The sequence below is a fragment of the Phalacrocorax aristotelis genome, chromosome 1, assembly GCF_949628215.1.
Source record: "Phalacrocorax aristotelis chromosome 1, bGulAri2.1, whole genome shotgun sequence".
Lineage (NCBI taxonomy): Eukaryota > Metazoa > Chordata > Aves > Suliformes > Phalacrocoracidae > Phalacrocorax > Phalacrocorax aristotelis.
Window position 1 is genome coordinate 196804448 of NC_134276.1, and position 17866 is coordinate 196822313.

A 17866-nucleotide genomic window follows, 5' to 3' on the forward strand; every position below is an offset into this window, starting at 1 on the left:
GGATATCATCAGGAAATTGCTAATCCTGTCTTTATATGTTCCTTTGTAATAAAAAGTTCCAAGGTATCAAAAGAACTAAGTAAATCATAGATGAATTTTTCAAAAATTGACATTAGCTGGAAAAGGTTAGGTGTACAGCAAACAGAACAGTAAGTGCGTAGCATGCTAGAATTAGCGCTCCTGGAAGCAAAGCTAGGCAAATTATTTCTGACATTTTTGCACACTATTTCCGTAGCTGAACTTTATTAAGACATCATTAATAGAAAAAAAAGCATGGAGCTGATAAGTTTATTCCTCTCTGGAATAATGTTCTCAGCAGACTCCGGAACAAGAGACACTGACAGACAGAGCTGTGAGGCTCCAGTAGCTGCCCTGGAAGGCCCTTGTCAGGTTCACTTTCTGCTACTAGGAAGAAAGCAGCAAGATGAAAGTGAATAGCCTTCTGGGTAATGAGTGTTGTTCTTCCTTCCCTAATGAAAAATCAGATGTGGTGGTAAAATTGGTATTTTCCTGCATAAATTGTTTATTTTGTAAATAACACATTATCTGTCAGAATACAGTTCTCTCCCCCCCAAAAAAAAATCTGATTAGCTTTATCATTTAGAAACCTAACAGTGATTGCAACTCACTAAATATACACTAAACTAGCAGTATCCAAATGCACTTATTTAAAAACAGATTAAACAATGCAGCCACTTAAGAAACTAATAAAGCAATCTCATTTTTTCAACACAAGCATTTAGTAACAGTTCTGCTGAAAGCCTCAATTCTTTCTTTTAAAAGGGCTGGAGGACAGATGTAGATTATTCAGTTCCACTGCAGATCTGTGATATCCACTGTGGTAAGTATGAACGGTAACAAAAGAAGAATTAGGTCTTGACTGTATAGAAGAGAGGATCTCAGGTGAAGTTTGTTTTCACTGGGAAGCTCAGGCGGGATTCACCTGACTGGATGTAGATGCCTGCATGTGAGCTAGATATGCTCAGCTTCCTTTATAGACAATGGACTCATATACCTCAACTTTTAATTAGCTACTGCAAGGGCAACTTGTGTGGCTGTCTGTTTTCTCTGCTTCCTGGGTGAATTTTCCTTCCTGTGCCAAGTTCTGCATGCCACACCTATATTTACCTTGCTGTTGGTACATGAGGTAACTAGTTAAAACAATCCTTGGCAAGTAGACACGCAGTGCTGTCATTGTAGTGATTGCAGCACAGCACCACTGTTAATTCCCCACCTCTGCAAATGGGATAGTAGTAATTCCCTCCACTGCAGAAGTAAGATGAGGATATTATTATGATTTGAGGTACACTCAGATACGCTCATGGAGTCAGAATATTCCGAAATCTCCAAGGCCTGGAAGTAAGGTATTGTAGAAGTCAGTGAGTTCAGACTGAACGAAGGCGTGGGGTTTATGGTGAAGAGCACAGGAATGGATTAACTAGTTTAGAATGAAAAAGTCTAAAAGGAGTCAAGATGAGAGAAGGCTCAATCTGAGCATTGCCAAAAACACCTCCCCAAACAAACAACCTCCCCTCCCAGTTCATTGTAAACGTAGTGATTCCTATGTGAGGTTTCCTCTGTTGTCTAAAAATACCTGTCAGTTAACTATAGCTTCCGATTGGGAAGCCTGATACGAAAAAGGAGGGGGCTTGAATTTGTAGTCTAAATGTAGTTCTCTGTGCAAGCACTTGCATAATGCTAGTTCAGGTTTCTTCTCCACTTAAAAACTTGTAACAAGCCCTCTCAAGGTGAACCAATTAAATAGAGTGTTGTGATTCATGTAGTCTGGATGCATTTTCGTTATTCATATTTTCCTTTTAACAAATGAGAAGGGTATGACAAAAGCATGTAAAATAATGAAAGGCTCCAGAGATGGCAGTCTGGGAATTTCCCTCTGCCTTATAGTAGGAGAGAACGGGTCTGTGTTTTAAAGGAAAACAGTGGAACACCAAAAACAGAGTAAAGAACTTTTTGGGCACAGTAGTTGATTTAATTGTGGAACTTTTTGTCACAAGTTTTTGTTCTGATCAAGAATTTGCGGAGATTCAGAAAAAAAATCTGAGAAACTATGTGCATATCAAGAATATCAGAACTGTAATACATGATCACTGTGTTTGTTATATAGAGGATATTAGCCTCATGCTTCATGGATTCTGCCATACTCTATACTTTTGGGATAATGCGGTCCACACTGGCAGGTGGATAATTTCATCCCTGGCTGCTGACCAGGAGGGCATTCCCAAAACCTCCCTCTGGGGCAGACGGTACAGGTCAGTGTCAGAGATGGGACACTGAACTAGGTGGGTTCAACTCATTGCTGTAATTCCTGTGTTCTCAATGACTTGCAAAGGGCAATGAACTGCTTGTCATGTGCAGGATTTTTAATGTAAGAGCAACAGCATTACTCCTAAGGACTTTCATATTCTTAAATGCTTATTTTCTGTAACAAAGATATTTTCTCAAGCACTAGCTTTTCAAAATCAGAATGTGAAAGTTTCTTGAAGACAATGTCACTGAGGGTGATAATTCTTCCACTGGGATGATATTGTGTTTGAACCTGAGATGTTAAGAAAAAAAATCCACATAAAGGTGAAGGGAATATTAAACCTAAGATTTGTCCATAATTTGTGACAATTTGGATTATACAAAATGTCAAACTAAATGAGAAATAATCTTATAATGGCATAATGAAAGTAGTGAAAATATTTTCTTCATACATTTTTGTAAAATATAAATTAATATTGTTAAGTATCACTGTTAAACCTACCAAACAGCTTCAGTGTGTCCAAAAGAGCCATAATGTTATTAACACATCTTTTATAAGTCAAAACCAAGATTCCAGTGATGGCAATAACCATTACAAAAAAATCATTTTAGCTAACCATCATGAAGGCTACTCTCTTTCCAGCTGCAAGAAGAGTTTTCTGGCAGGTAGAATGCATTATACTGCAATTCACTGCATTTTTCTATCAGTAGCTGTGCTATGGAATTAGAATGGATTAGCCTTATTTGCTCTACAGAGGATGAAAATGGGAAACTTTCTTTTTTTGCATTTAATAGCATTAATTTAGAGATAAAACTTTGTGTTCTTTTTAAATTTTATTTATCCTTTGGCTACTTTTCTGGATCCCACTTAATGTAACCAAACATTTTTATACATTATTTCACCTTTTAAAAAAGAAACAGTTACTTGAAGAAGAATCAGCTTATTTGAGACTAAATATGTGAACCATAATGAAAACAAAATGACAACCTACATTTGATCTTGTTTCTTCAGATTTTCGTGGTCAGACATACAGTGATGGAAACCCAGCAAAGGCCATGATACACAGGTATCCATCCAATGCATAGTTTAAAACATCTTTGAGAGTTGATAGAGTTGTTAATCCTGAAAACATATCATTGGTCTCCCTAAAGAACAGAAGCAATGTCTGAGTGAATTTCATACTAGCCAGCAGGAGTATCAGGTTCCTATCTCTCCCTTTCCTTCTCCCCGCTGAAGATATCTCTTGCTCCACAGCGCAGTCTGGCATCAGAGGTAGCTGCATTGCTGCCAAAGAGAGAGGACAAAGGGACACAAATAACCAGTTGAAGTGAGAAGTTTTTTAAAGTAGCAAGACAACTTTCAGGTGCCCTGGAACAATCTCAGATTTGCTCAGCATGACATTCACATTATTAGCGCCTGCCCCCTGCTTTCTCCCTGACATTTGCAGGCAGATAAGTCCCCTCTGTGCTCTCACTCATTAGACGTGTCTGCTCAGCTGTTGCAGTGCATTTTCATTCCCACGGCCCTTTGTAAACAAATCAGTAATTAATGCAGCCCATGGACGTATGATTTGGTAGACCCTGAGCTCTCAAAAAAGCTTGTCCTTTAAGGATACCCTTTCAGAGGCAACCTAGAATAGTGGGAGCAACCTAGAACCCCAGAGAGAGTAAAAATGCTCTAAAAAGCCCTTGTTCAAAGATGGAAAAAATATGTAGCCTTGCAGAAGTTATGCAAGTTATGTGGTTGAGAAGGGGCTGCTATCTTTGCTTTGAGGCAGTCTTCGGCTTTTCCCTTGTCAGAAGATACCATTCAGAATAAAGTATCTTGGTTTTGTTCATTTGTTCATATAAGTGCTGTTTGGACAGGGACAGTCAAGTCCAGAAGCTATAAACAAATGGTTAGATTTGTTATTTAATTCCAACTATGTATGAATTCAATGAACTCTCTCACACTTCCGTGAAAAAAAGCCAATCTTCTTTCCTTTTCTGTTTTCCCCCTAGAATGAAGAGTGTGCATTCCCTGCATTGAATTTAACAACAAATTTTTGAGGTCCTTAGTATCTTCTCAACATCAAGCTAAGCTGTCTTTTGGTGTAACTTGCAAACCTTGTCTAACTGGTCATCTCTCATGTTAGTAGTTTCTGCTACTTACTGTGAGATTATTCTTATGACTGAAGAATTTAGCAAGTTAAGCCTATTCTAACATGTCTAAAAGAAGCTGGATTATGATTCCTCACTTCCCAGTATTTCAAAACAAAAAATGTCTTAGATCATTTAGTTAGAGAATCAGGTTCACATTTTCCTTCTAAATTAGTATTTTATACAAAATATGCTACAAATGAGTACTTTCACAGTACTTTGTGTGCCTATAGAACCATTATTTCAGATTTTCTTATTTGTAACCTTTGTTTTTAAACCATAAGCAAAAGTTTTTTAGAAACGAAGAATGGAGGAAGTTTTCCCAGCTTTGTTACATTATCCTTCTTTGTAATTTCCTTTGTTTTCTGATGCCATTCTGATGGTTTCACCATGACAGACCATATTCCTTAAATATATCTAACAACTGCTTTCTGTGTTTGAATTTGTAGTTGACTTGGAGATAACTTTCCTGTTTGTCTGAGAAGGTACATGTCTTTGGTCTGTTAGCTATTTAAAAGTGTCATGTGGAAATCCAGCCTAGAAGGAAGCAGTTTTGTGGAAAGAACTGAAGTATTTTCTTCCATTATATCAGTATTTATACTCCATTGTTGAGAATAATATTGCACACTGTACTGATTATCAAACATTTGGCCTTTACTTCACTGAATACTCCTGTCAGGCATCCTTACTTCCTGTTGTGTAACAAGGAAATAAAGTCAACTAAAAGATGATTAATAACAAATCCTGAAACCACGTGGAATTGCTCATCTGGGATCAGGAATATGGGTGGGGATTTAGGATCTGGAACAAGAAGTTGATCAATAAAAAAATATTTTCCATCTGAATGTGGTTTTTTTTGTTTCAAGACTTTCAAAGAGCAATTTACAGGAGACGAATATGGTGTAAGAAACATATCTGCTGTGTTGAAACACAAGGTTTCTGAGATGCCCTAGAGAGGAAAAATTCTGCTTGGCTCCTTTGATATCAAAGCTTCATTGTGTAGACTGCACATCTATTAGATATATTCTTATTCCAAGCAGTGCTACAGCTCCAAAAGCAGAGGTGGCAAGGCAGCTTTCCTAAAGCATTTAGTTACTTGCTTTGGCTGTGAAATAGAAGCACTGATCTATTCAGACATCTGCTTTTCCTTTAATACCCTCCAGTCTGCAGCCAGAAAAAAGACATTCAGCTGCTCAACTGAGAAAGCCCTGTAACATTACTCTCTTCAATCTCCTCCAGTGGAAAAGTCTTCTCTGTAGGAAAAGTTGATCCGTACAGTGTGCTTTTTATTGCAGAAAAGTCTTAAGATCAACTTTTTGAATATGTCCTTAGACTGAAAATGAATATACAGGTGTGGCAGGATCTGAAACCCTAAGTATAACTAAGACAAAACACCACCTCCAACGACAAGTTCATATGAGCTCCTGAGGCAACAATAGCTGTACTGAAGCTGGATGCTTTTGATGATAATATCCTGTTTCAGCTGCACAGACACTAAATCTCTTGCAGTAGACCACCTCTTGTTGGCTGCAGAGAGGGAAATACCAAAGAGAATGTGACCAGCCATGGTCCTGATCAGTTTGGTGCTGTTTTACAGGAAAGCTTGAATGGTGAACATAGCAGCCATGTCACTTTGTCTAAGTAAAGCGTTCAGTCTAGACTCCCATGACGGCCACTGCAGAGAGATGGGTACTTCTCAAGCATATTTCATTCTGCTTCGATACTTGTTTTAGAGGGAACCTAGACACCTTGGCCTACATGCTTACCATTAAGACATTCCTGCTTATGGCAATGTTTGCAAATAATCCTTAATTGTATTGCCATACTTCGACTCAGGTCCTCCTGGTTGCATTTGTGTAGTGAGAAAATTGCTGGTAGCTTTTCTGATTGACTCCAAAGCTGATCTTCTAATACATTGTTTCTAATACACTACTCAGGTAAACATTGACTCTTCTGATTACAAAATTCATGCTGCACCTGAGAGCTCTTTTGGATAGTGACTGGGCTACCCTATACATGCAATGCACTGCACAGAGTTCCACTCAGGTGATGCCTTTTCTGGCGAAGTTCAGAGTTCTGCCTTACTAAGCTACCAGACACTACTGTACTTGTGACATTACACCTGCAAAAATAAAGTTTTTTTTCTTTTAAGCATTGATAGGTCAATCCTGACAGAAGAAGGTATGAGAATCTTTCCCAACTCTAAATGTATTAATTTCACTCTGCTGACCACTGAAATGTTTTATTTTTCTCACCCAAATTATGCAATAGTTTTGCAACATTGACTAACGCACAAGTAAATGTGCTGTAATAAAGGTTAAATGCAAAAATCCCCTATGTGATTGCCTATAGACGTGGCTAATTCTGTAGAGCCTCCATTCTTTTGTTGAAGGAAATTCCCCTCTTGCTTATTGTGGGCCCAGCCCAATCACCCTACTTTGAGAAAACCCACAGTTATTTGGTTTTCATTTCACATGTACATTCTTACTATTATCACAGAGCATCAACGTCCCAGTTCTTCCAAGATGTTAGCATATATCAGAATATCACTGAGGGAGAGCAAAAGGTGCTGATAGGTGCTTTGTAGTAATCTCTTCAAAAGACTTTCGATTGTGTCTAGTGCATTGCACAAACCTGGAACTAACATTTAAAGTTACCCCATAAATTAAAGCAGTTTTGCTCCAGACTGGTGCTGCTACTTGGATGTGTTTATTTGCAGTAGTGGATACATTTCCTTGATAGCAAACTATAGTTGAATGGCATGCTTTAATTGACACATCCTAATGAATAGCTGTGTATTCATTTAGCCATAATAGCCACAGCAGACCTAGTCCAGTGCTCTGCAGGCTGTGTTCCTGACCCGTCACTTTTCTGGACTTTTGATAAACTACTTCAGAGAAATAAATGTAAAGAGAAATAATGACTACTTTTGTAGTGTTAGTTTACTGCTGATTTTATCCCCTGAACTACAAAGTCAGGCATATATGAGCCAGCAGAAGGGGAGCAGCCCAGCTATAGGGGAGTGGAAACTGTGCTGCTCCTGTTAGTTCCTTAGATAGCAGATTGACTGGACTGTAATGTAACATTGCAACCTGGTCACAAAGAAAATGTACTTGCTTCAGTTTACTGTGGAAAGTTGCAATTAGCAAACTACCCTTGCTCATATCCTGTAACAGTTGCCTTTAAAAAATGGTGACTTTATCTGATCTCACATCCCCTGTAAGTTTTTTATTGTACACAGAAATATCTTTCCTGGATTAAGAAAACAATTTATCTCTCTTATCCAGAAAACCCTCTATTACAAACATGTAATGCTGCTGTGTTTACTGCACTACTGGAACAAGTACAGGAGCAACCATGGGAGCTATTACTCCTATCCCTTTTCTGGTTTTCTACTGCTCCAAGCCATTGTCAGTATCACAGGCTCACGTTTTGCAGCAATAGGCCCTTTTATGTGGCACTAAGTGGCATTTTTAAAAAACTTTAACTAAATGAGCAAGGGTCAGTTCCTGTATTGGATTCACAAGAACTGTAGAAATTATGATTTCCTAGGAACTATTAGTATCAAGACAGATCTCATCTACTTTTCATCTTACATTGGACTGAATGACTCCTTAATGTATAGTTGATACAATAAAAACAGGACAGCTTATCTAGTGAAAAGCAGATGATAATTTCTCTAGACAGCATCTTTCAACAGGTGGAATTTGTAAGGTATATTTCCTACCATTGACTACATGCTGACTAATGAAACTTAACCATCCTCTTTTAAAGCTGAAGTTCCTATTTAACTCCTAAAGGTCCAGTTTTCAAAATCAGCTTGGGATGGGATCACGTTCCACATTGCTGTCTCTACATGCACTCTCTAAGGTTTCGGATCTTTTCATATTGTAGCCAATATAAGCAAAAAACTCTTGCCTTTGTGCCAACAGCCACTATTACCTTATGTTTCACAGCTTCTAGTACATGCTCCATGGCTGCATACCCACTTCAGAGGCTTCCAAGCTTTGCTTTCATAACTTATATACATTCTGAACCTGGGTTTGTGCTTGGCCAACAGTTTTTGCATGAGAGGTTCTCTAATGGGATGTGTTTGGAAAAAGAAGGGTTGAAAGGCAAAAGAAGGCCCAGAGACAGGATGACTAGATAAAAGATGGGGAGACTGTACTTTGATCCATCTATGGGCACAGGTAGGGAGAAGCACTCAGCAGGAAGCAGTGTATATGAAGCCTGCAGAAGGAAGCCCATAAAGGGTGAAGGATGAACTGGACATGCAGAAGCGGAGGCAGGGGAGATGTACTGGAGGGGACAAAGAGCGTGAGGCAGGAGAGGGAAGGGAGAGATGAAGCCAGCCAGCCCAGGTATGATTCACATTGCTGGCTCAGATCTACCCCTCACTGAGAACCTCCAGGTAAAATGGAAACGCAAGTGGAGAGGAACCAGGCATGAACTGCTCTGCATCCAGTGCATACATTTGCCCTACTTGGTTGCTTCTTACTTTCAACCCTGCCCTATGCTATCTTGTCCACGCCTTCATGGAGTACAAAGTCATGGTGAGTGGGAAACAAACAGAACCAGAACCTCCTTGTCTGACAGGGAGTCCTCTCCAGTGTGTCTATGGCCTTCTTTCCCATAGGACTTCCCAGTTTGTTGGGTCCTCAGCAAGTCATCTTATGCCTCAGCTTCTAAATGCCGGGCATGAGTTAAAATAGTGTGGAAACTGCCTGCCATTTTTTTTCTTCTTCAATAATAACAGTGCTAACAGTGGGGAGAGAAAGTAAAAGTGTGATTCAAATGAGTGGAGAAACACTGGGTTACACAACAGCCATATATGTTTAATAGTCCCTCATGACCGTTTTCCACCCTAAAGGTACTGGCGCTTGACAGGGCTGTTTCTTTCATTTTTTTTTCATTACTGTCAGTTTCCCTTTATTTTTAGAAGTAGAACTTTCACTTTCTCTAGTTACTTAATATTATAATGAATCTCTTCCTCTCTTTCAGTGTTGGACTTCTGTGGAAGTCTGTTTCCACTCTGGTGGCTCTTCCTCTTCTGTTCTTGATTGATGTTCTCTGTGAAATCCAGAACCTCTTCTTACACCTATAGCTTCTACTCATTGATTTTTTACCTGCAAGACCCTGGCCAGCTGAGTGCCTTCAGACTGGGCTGTTGCCAGCTCACCCTGGAAGACATGGTTCTGTGTATATCTGCAGATACCAATATCATAATAACCCCTAATTGTTCTGCTTGTTCCATTGATGATTTTATCTGCCCAGTTTCTTATCTGTGCCCTACCCAGTTTACACTGATGAAACTTACAACCGTGATGTCTGAATAACTCAGAATATTTCTAGACCACGCAAGCTTTTTCTGCCTGTGCTCTAAGATGGCTGTGTATCTGAGTCCTGTAAGTCAACTGCAGTTGTGTGGGAATATGCCTAAAATAACAAGATTTACTGAAAGGCAGGATAGAGCATTTTGACCATGGCACTAATGTGATTTCCAGATTCAGGATAACTTCTCCTAGGCAAGTCAGAGCACAGACAGCAATCTGGTATTTGTTATATAAACAAAACTTTAGCTTTTTTTTCTGGATATATGTTCTGTAGTGTTGTCTGAGCTGTGTTTCCTAAATTTGCTTTTTGTGTGTTGGCTTATTTAAGGTATGAGACTGAGCTGAGCCAAATGAGCTACCTCATTTGGGGTCCCTTCCTTCAGAGACTGTGTTGTGTTTTTTTTTTATGATTCAAGCTGAGGCATCCTTCCTACATCACTTTAAGTTTCTGTGAGTTAATGATGAGCAGAAAACTGTCATCAATATCTAGCCTGACTCAGCTCCTTCGGCCTGTTTTCCGGCATCTGACTTTTGTGGTGTTTTGTGACCCACAAGTTTCTTTCTAGAGGCACATTTCTTGCTGTTTAAGGGTGTGTTACAAATCATCTTTATTTCTAAGCTCCAAGGTGATCAGACTTCATCTGCTTCTACTGCCAGGAGAATATTCACCAAACAGCTAGTTTTTGCTGGCCAGCTCACCAGACACCATCCCCACTTCCAAAGAGGAGTAGTACAACAGGACTTCTCAGTCTGTCAGTAAAAACTGCAGTCAAATCCAACCAACATTTTTCTTCTGCTTGACTTCATGTCCTTCAACTGTTGCTGCAAAACCTTCAGATGATGTCTTATTGTATTGTTTTTTAATTTTGTTTGCTACTTTTCGTTCCTGGGAGGTGCTCCACTGCAGCTCCATCTGGCCTCCACATGAAAATGAGCTCACAAGTTCTTGAACTGGATACCTTGGGGGGGATTTAGGCCTTTGTGGCATGCCCAAAGTCCAACAAAAGCCAGGGGCAAATCAAGAACTTGTGCCTTTATAGCCGAAGCATGTGTTAGTTCCTTGCTGACAAGCAAATCTTCTGACTTCTGTGAGCAGAGGTCTTCAAGTTCAAAGTGACTACTTTGCTCCTCTGCCTTTCTCTAGTCCAGAAATGGCTTTGGAGATCTGTTCTTGCATGAATGAAATTATTAATGGGTCTATCTCTTTCTCTTTTGTCCTCCTATTTTTCCTTGCATCCCATGAGGTGGAATGCATCTGAGGAGACAGCACTTTCAATCACAGCCAGCTGGAACTAACTTAAAGGAATATTTTGGAAAGAAAAACACCAACAGGATGCTGAGGTAAATGTGTTCCATTTGTAACAAAGGTCTCATCAGGCACTTAAAAGTGAGATGGGGCCAACTTTCAGGAAACAGGGTCTAAAGGGGCATTGTGAAATGACCCCCGGTCTTTGGGGAATACAAAACTCTGATATTTTGCTATTTTCTTTGTCTAAGAAATATTTTGTAGTCCCTAGCATGAAACTTTATTGTTCCAGTTTACTTCAGGGTTCTGAACATCCATGTTACATACATAGTAGTTCACTCCAGGGCTTTCATTTGGAGTAAACCAACTTTTCCCATCTGAGAAAAAGCATGGGCACAGCTTAGGCTTCAGGGTATTTTCCCTCCCTTCAGGGGGTGTGGATATAGCCAGTCTGCTCTTGAACAAGATATATACAACCTAGTCTGCACAAGTCGATATTGCAGACTAAGATTTACTCCATTGAAAAGATCACAAAGATAATGTAAAAGTATTGTGAGGGCTGTTTATCACCTGTCATTATCTGCTTGGTGCAGAAACATTGGGTATCGTGGGAAATAGCTGTACAAATATTGCTTCCTTTGTGCCACTGCCTCAGATGAAAGAGGACTCTGTGATTCCTGATTGGCTTTTTCCTTTACTCTACTCCAGCTTAGCAATGCTCTCTCATCATTACCAGAGAAAAGTAGTGACTGTGTTTGAAGAATGTAAGACATCTGTGTCTCTGGTATTTTATAAGACTCAAACACTACAGGCTAATTTGGTTTAGGTTTTCACAAGGTTTCATTCTCTTTCTCCCTTAAATACTCCAATATTTTGGTTCCAGCTCACAGAAGTGAAGAACCATTGCATCAAGTCTTTCCTGGAGACAGGTTTCCTGATCGGGTAGGAAGAGGGACATAGTATCAGTGTTTGTCTTTCAGGTGAATTTTAGCTTATTCAAAGTTGTCTTTCAGAATTGCTTTACTGTCAGGCAGGAGTCTAAAAGCTAAAATCAGTCAACTTTTTTTATCTCTTTCATTATCTCTTTCCTCATTTGTCTTTTTCCAGGCCTCCCTGAAAATTGTGCCAGTCCTTAAACTGTGTTAACTTCAGGCTGAATTCACAGACTGATTTTTAACTGGAGCATCACCACCAATAACAACCATTTCAGTGCAAATTCTTATTCCAGAATTTGATTTTTAGCTTCAGCTGACTGCATAAAAGGATGCTTTGGGGTGGTTCCAGGTGTTCTTTCAAGCAGAAAATATAAGCAAGAAAATTATGCCAGAGATTTCAGAGGGAGAATTCATATGGTCAATGCCCGTGCCATGGTGGCAGTGCCACTGCAGGAGATAGGTTTGCATAAAACAGCATACAGGGTAGCAGCATTCACTTATTTATATCTTAAGGTCTGTAAAGAAAGTGCTTTTAAATGTAACAGGCAATTTTGTGGAATTCAGAAATACTCCAGCAAAGTGGGAGGGGCACTTAAAGAATGTCTATTGTAATATTGTTCACAACCACAATTCCCATCCCATGTCTAATCTGACGATTGTGAATTTTTGTGAAGGGCGTGTGTGTGTTCATGTGTGTGAAGTGTGAGACAAAGGGAGACAAAGAACGAACCTCATTGTGAGAAACTTTCTCTTGTGTATTATTTGACCTGTGAACCACTGCTTGACAGCAACAATTGCTGTGCCTGCCAGAAACAACATCATTCACTGCTCACTTAAAGTCGTCACAAAGAAAACAGACTTCATCCTGCCCAAGTATGCCTCTGATCTGTAAGTCATCTGTAGTAATTAGTAGTAAATCCCAGTCAAATATGGATTCCATTTGTCTTTTTGGCTTTTTTTTTTTTTGCTTGGCAATATATGCACACTACTGAGTTTCATTTCCCAGAAGCACAAAAGCTCTTAATTCTCCTGTGAAGTCCAGTGATTCATTTCCAGGTAAGTAGAAAGCAAGTTTTTAGACTATGAGACATACAGAACAGCTTTTGAAATGTGGGTAATTATAGGTTTTGTCCAGAGAGTACAAGTGATCTATATGGTATAGAAGCACGAGAAATCAAAGTCTTTTCCTCACTAGGGAAATTTTGATGGGCACTGGATCAGGACTTTATGAGCTTCTGTGCTTTTTCTGTCATCCTTGCAAGTTCCCCTCAAGGCTTGACTTTAGGTGCCCATTGATATAAGTCAGGGCAGGATGCACTCCTGATATTTTGTGGGGGTAGCTACTTTTTCACAGTTGACAGGACTGTGTCCTGTGACAAAGATGCTCCTCCTTCAACCATGTTGTATAACATGAGGAGACAACCCCCTTCCCTTTATGCCATCTCCAAATCAAGTCCATCCTGGGGGAGGACTGGATGAAGCTAGAGGCACACATTCTCTTTTGCCATAAACACTGCATTTTTCTCTCATGTGCCTGGAGCCCAGCTGGTTGGCGTCTGGGAAACTGGGACTGAGGAGCTGGAAGAAGTAAAAATTACTGTCTGGGGAATGTAAGAAATCACAGACAGAGGTAGGAAAAGTGAAATCTTTTCTCCTGCAAATCCCATCCTTCCTTACTTGTTGCAGAGCACTCCAAAAACAATCTTGATGAGTTAGCCAGGGTTTTAATGCACACTGACAGCAGAGCTTCGCTGCACCACTACATCTTTCATGTTTCTGTCCAGTCACCTCAGGCTTCCCTGACTTTGTATAAGGACATATGAGAGTTTGTACTTAGTCAAACCAAAGGTTCTAGCTTGCACTCTGCCTTCAACAGGTACATCTGCAGATAGCTATGACAAGCATAGGGTAATATTCCCCAACCTCAATGCCCGTGTCTTAAGAACTTGATGAATAAATTTCTTTTTTGCATTTAATATCTCTGGAAGTGTTGTTCTTATAGGAATTTACCTAAGTCTTTTTTTTTCAACTAATGTAAACTTCTCAAATTTTCTATTTCTTGTGGCAAGGTTCTTCACTCTACAGTTTAAGCAGGTGATGTATGAAGTATCTGTCTTTGCTTTAAACCTCTCACCAGCCAGTATGCCATTCACTGGCTGTCCTCTAGCTCTTGTGTCATAAGGGACAATGAGCAGTTGCTCTGTACTTATTTTCTCACACTCTTCATGCGTTATTGACCTCTATGTTATCTCCTCCTGATCTTTTTGTCAGTCTGAAGAATTCAGGTCTATTTATTCATTCTTTATATGGAAATCACTTGAACTGTATACAGTATTCAAAATATGAGTGCTTCATGAATTTATACAGTGGCATAGTGACATTCTGTCCTGTTCTCTGTTCCCTACCTAATAATGCTGACAACAACACATCTGTTTTTAATCAGTGTTAGGAAGTACTGAACTGTTGACAACATAGAACTATTAGAAATCTGAGATCTTATTCCTTAGTGCTTATGGCAAAATCAGAGCTTAACACTATATTGCAAAAAAAATGCCTCTTTATTCTCTGCGCAGACCGTGCTTCTTATAGACTGGACAGAAGAGAGAGGGGCTTTGTTATTACTTCTTTAACTAAGCAAAATCAGAAGGAAAAAAAAAGACAACTGCTGGCATTTCCCTTGTATTAGACAGTTTTTGGTAACACTTCCATGCATATTAATATACCTCTGTGCCAATCTGCAGGGAACACCCAGCCGGAGGTTGTTCAGTCTGTACCTGGATCTTTGTATGGTAAGTATGTTGTCATATATGGTTATACGCACTTATAACTCTGTGCTCTGTGCCAGGTTTTAAGGGAAAATGGTTCTGATCCTCCAGTCCGAATCAATTCTATCTAGAGAAGGCTGTATGTGACTCTATCATATATGGGCTATAAGATTTTTCTGCAAGACAGGTAGCTTTAGAAAAGTTTTGCAACCTACTCATTATGGTAGCTTGTTTTCATGAGTCTACTGAGTTATTGTGAGCCAGCACAGTATACATTCTGCATATAGTTAAGATTTCATGGTAGGTGTGGTGATGGTGGTGGTGGGGTCAATGGTGTTTTCTGTAGCTGTGAAGTTAGGATTGTTTCTTCCCACACACATCACTTTATTTATCAGCATTGAATAACACCTACCATTTTATCACCAGCTGCTCACTGTTGCGAAACCCATTTGTAATTTGCCATGTTCAGCTTGAATACCTTAGGATCATCAGCAAATGGTTTATATCAGTACCTAGATAATTTATGAGCACGTTGAACAGTTGAGAAACCAACACAAGCTCCCTCTACAGCAGTAAAAATTTACATCAATATTTCTTCTTAAATTGCTGGATACCTTTTACATGCCCTTTATCTCATACTCAGTTCTTTGTCACTAGAAGACACCATTGTCTTCAGATAGATTGCTTAATAGCACAGCTGGGGCCTAAAATAAAATCTGCAGAATGGATTTGCACTGACTGGCAATTAGCCATGCAGTGCTCCAAAGGGAAGTGCTCTGCAGTGAATAATGTGTCTCCCTGTATTTATTTCTTAATTTATGCAAAGTACTGTTTGCTTTGCATTAGTCATTCTCCTTCACCTTCTCAGCTGTGATTTTTATCAAGTGTTTCTTAACAGCTGCGTAGGTTTAGCATTTATTTGATTAATTGTGAAAAACTGAACACAGCATTCAAACTGTAATGACTGGTAAGGAAAGAATAGACTATCTGTTGGGCCTAGGCTCAAGTCTTGCTGCACTTGGGAGTCTGATAGGGGGAATTTCAACCTGTGTTGAAATGTACTTCCACAATTGCATGGTTCCTCTGAAACTGTGTGGCGAAATTCTCCATACAATATCCAGGATACTTGGTTATCTGCTTGTTTGCTCATTCGTTTATTCATTCCTTGATATCTGTCAGTCTTTCTGATTTTCAAGACAGGACATTTGGCAAACTCTCTGGACACCACTGCTCTATGTGTTTTCAAGGCCCAGTGGGACTCCTCAGCAGCAACTCAGCCTGTCTTTCCTCTTAAAAGTGACATAGAGAAGAAGAAACAGAGGTCTTCCCTCCTTCAGTGCACTTCAGTACTGAAGGTTACGTTATGATGGTTTGGAAGTTACCTTATCCAGGACCTTATTTAGTAGGATGTGAAGCCAGGTGATTGCTAACCCCATGTGTGTCTGAGCTCTAGTATTGACTTTTTTGTACTGCCCCATCTCCAGAATTTGGGAATTGCACAAAGCACCTTTTGGGTCTGACAGAAAATAAGAAGGGGAAGAGGGATTCCCACCCACCTATGCAATAATAAATGCAAAGCAGGGGCTTGAGGTACAGTGGGGAGAACAAACAAGGCTGGAAATTCCCTCTGGGGACTGATGAGACTGAACCTCAATGCAAACTATTTATGACCAACACCCCAACACTGACGCACCCCTGAGATGCCTTTGTCTGGCATCTCAGCAGCTCATGGGAAGGAATGGGAGTCTCTTGGTCAGAGCCCAAGAGCTGGCCCCTGTATATACGGCTGTGCTGTGGGGACTGTAAAAGCAGGACTGCAGCTTTGGTGGGAGTGACTCTCAGGCAGGAGGAGAGTGCAAAGTTCTTGCTGAGCGTGCTGAAAATAGACTGCAAAACCAAGGGCTTGGGCCAGCTTGCAGACTGGGAGAACTTACTGTGTGCCAGGAAAACACCTCCGAAGCATTTATTTGGAAAAGAGGATAGATAATAGGTACATGAAGGGCTCTACCTTCCTGTTCTAACATGCATTTCATAAAGCAAATGCATATGTATGTAATGTCAATTAACACATGAGGTACAGGGAGCAGGCCCAGGTGAGGCTCTTCATTTGGGCTGTTGCTTATTCCAGAGGGAAGCTGTTCATCCTGAGGTGGAGGGATTACTCTGGAGGTGACTGCCCTGCTGCTCCACTGGAAAAGAAATATGGATTCATAAAAGGAAATGAAAGCTAATTACAGATTAAGTAGTTCTATTGTGGTGCTTCATGACATTTTTTACTGGGAATTATTTTCCTCATGAAAAGCAGCAGTGGTTTTGCCATGATGGCTGCGGGGCTTTGTTGCACTCTCCATAGATGTGGCTCCTCTGGTTTCCCTGTGAGTTAGTCCACATATAGCTTTCAGAAGAAAAATGAGCGTACGGTGTTGAATCATCATAAAACATGCAAAGCTTGAAATCCACAGTTCCCTAATATTTTTCTGTCAAGGCAGCGAAGTAAATTTTTTAGATCCCTTTTGTGTCTCATGTATCTTCAGACACCCGTTTCCTACCCACTTCTACCTACTGTAGGTCACCCTCAGCAGTTTCCTTTTCATGATGCTTCTGTTTCAGCTCCAGGGTTCCCAAAGCATTCTTCCAATCTGTACAGGAAAACACACTCAGAACAGCAAGAACTGCCATTTTTACCTCACAGCTTTTTAACTTAGAATTTTTTATTAACTTTACTTATTAATATAGCAACACAAGACTCTGTGGGAGGTCCTTCCACTTTGCAAACACAAGAATGGGGAAGCGAATGCAAATTTGCAAATGTTATTTTTCCCTATAAAACCTCAATTCCACTTAAATGCAAGGGGAACAAATGGAGAAGAATGCTAAAATGAAATATGAAAGAGAGGAATGTGCATGAGAGGAATGTGCAACCTATGACTAATGCAGTACCTTTTGAAACGAAATACAAAGGATATATCTACTGTCAAATTATCCCTTCCTCTGAGGTAATGACTGAGGTATGAATTGCAGAGCCAAGTCTTCAGGGACCACACATGCACACACTAAGAGGTAATTTCTAAGGAAGGGGAATCGCTTGACTGTGAATCCTGACTTTGAAAGTGACTTGGATTTACTGCTTTGGTTCTCCTTATTATGGAGGTATTAGTTTGTATTAATACTTCTCCCAGTATT

The 17866-nt window shown here is 39.9% G+C and overlaps 1 protein-coding gene across 8 annotated transcripts in view; it reads left to right on the forward strand.

Annotated features, from left to right (window-relative positions):
- Positions 1–13892, forward strand: part of IL17REL (interleukin 17 receptor E like) — a 55370-nt gene extending 41478 nt beyond the window's left edge. For 5 of the 8 annotated variants that reach the window (XR_012659256.1, XM_075084942.1, XM_075085027.1 and 2 more), the window contains 3 exons: positions 784–841; positions 3278–3332; positions 4267–5247. Coding sequence is in view for 7 of the 8 variants with exons in the window: in XM_075084942.1 (XP_074941043.1) it covers positions 784–841; positions 3278–3332; positions 4267–4294 (141 nt within the window). In the remaining variant the exon portion in view is untranslated. Of the gene's footprint in view, positions 1–783; positions 842–2125; positions 2271–3277; positions 3333–4266; positions 5248–10981; positions 11079–12090 lie in introns of those variants that run through there. The other 3 variants (XM_075084848.1, XM_075085111.1, XM_075084764.1) reach the window with 2 other exon arrangements.
- Positions 13893–17866: the final 3974 nt, after the last annotated feature.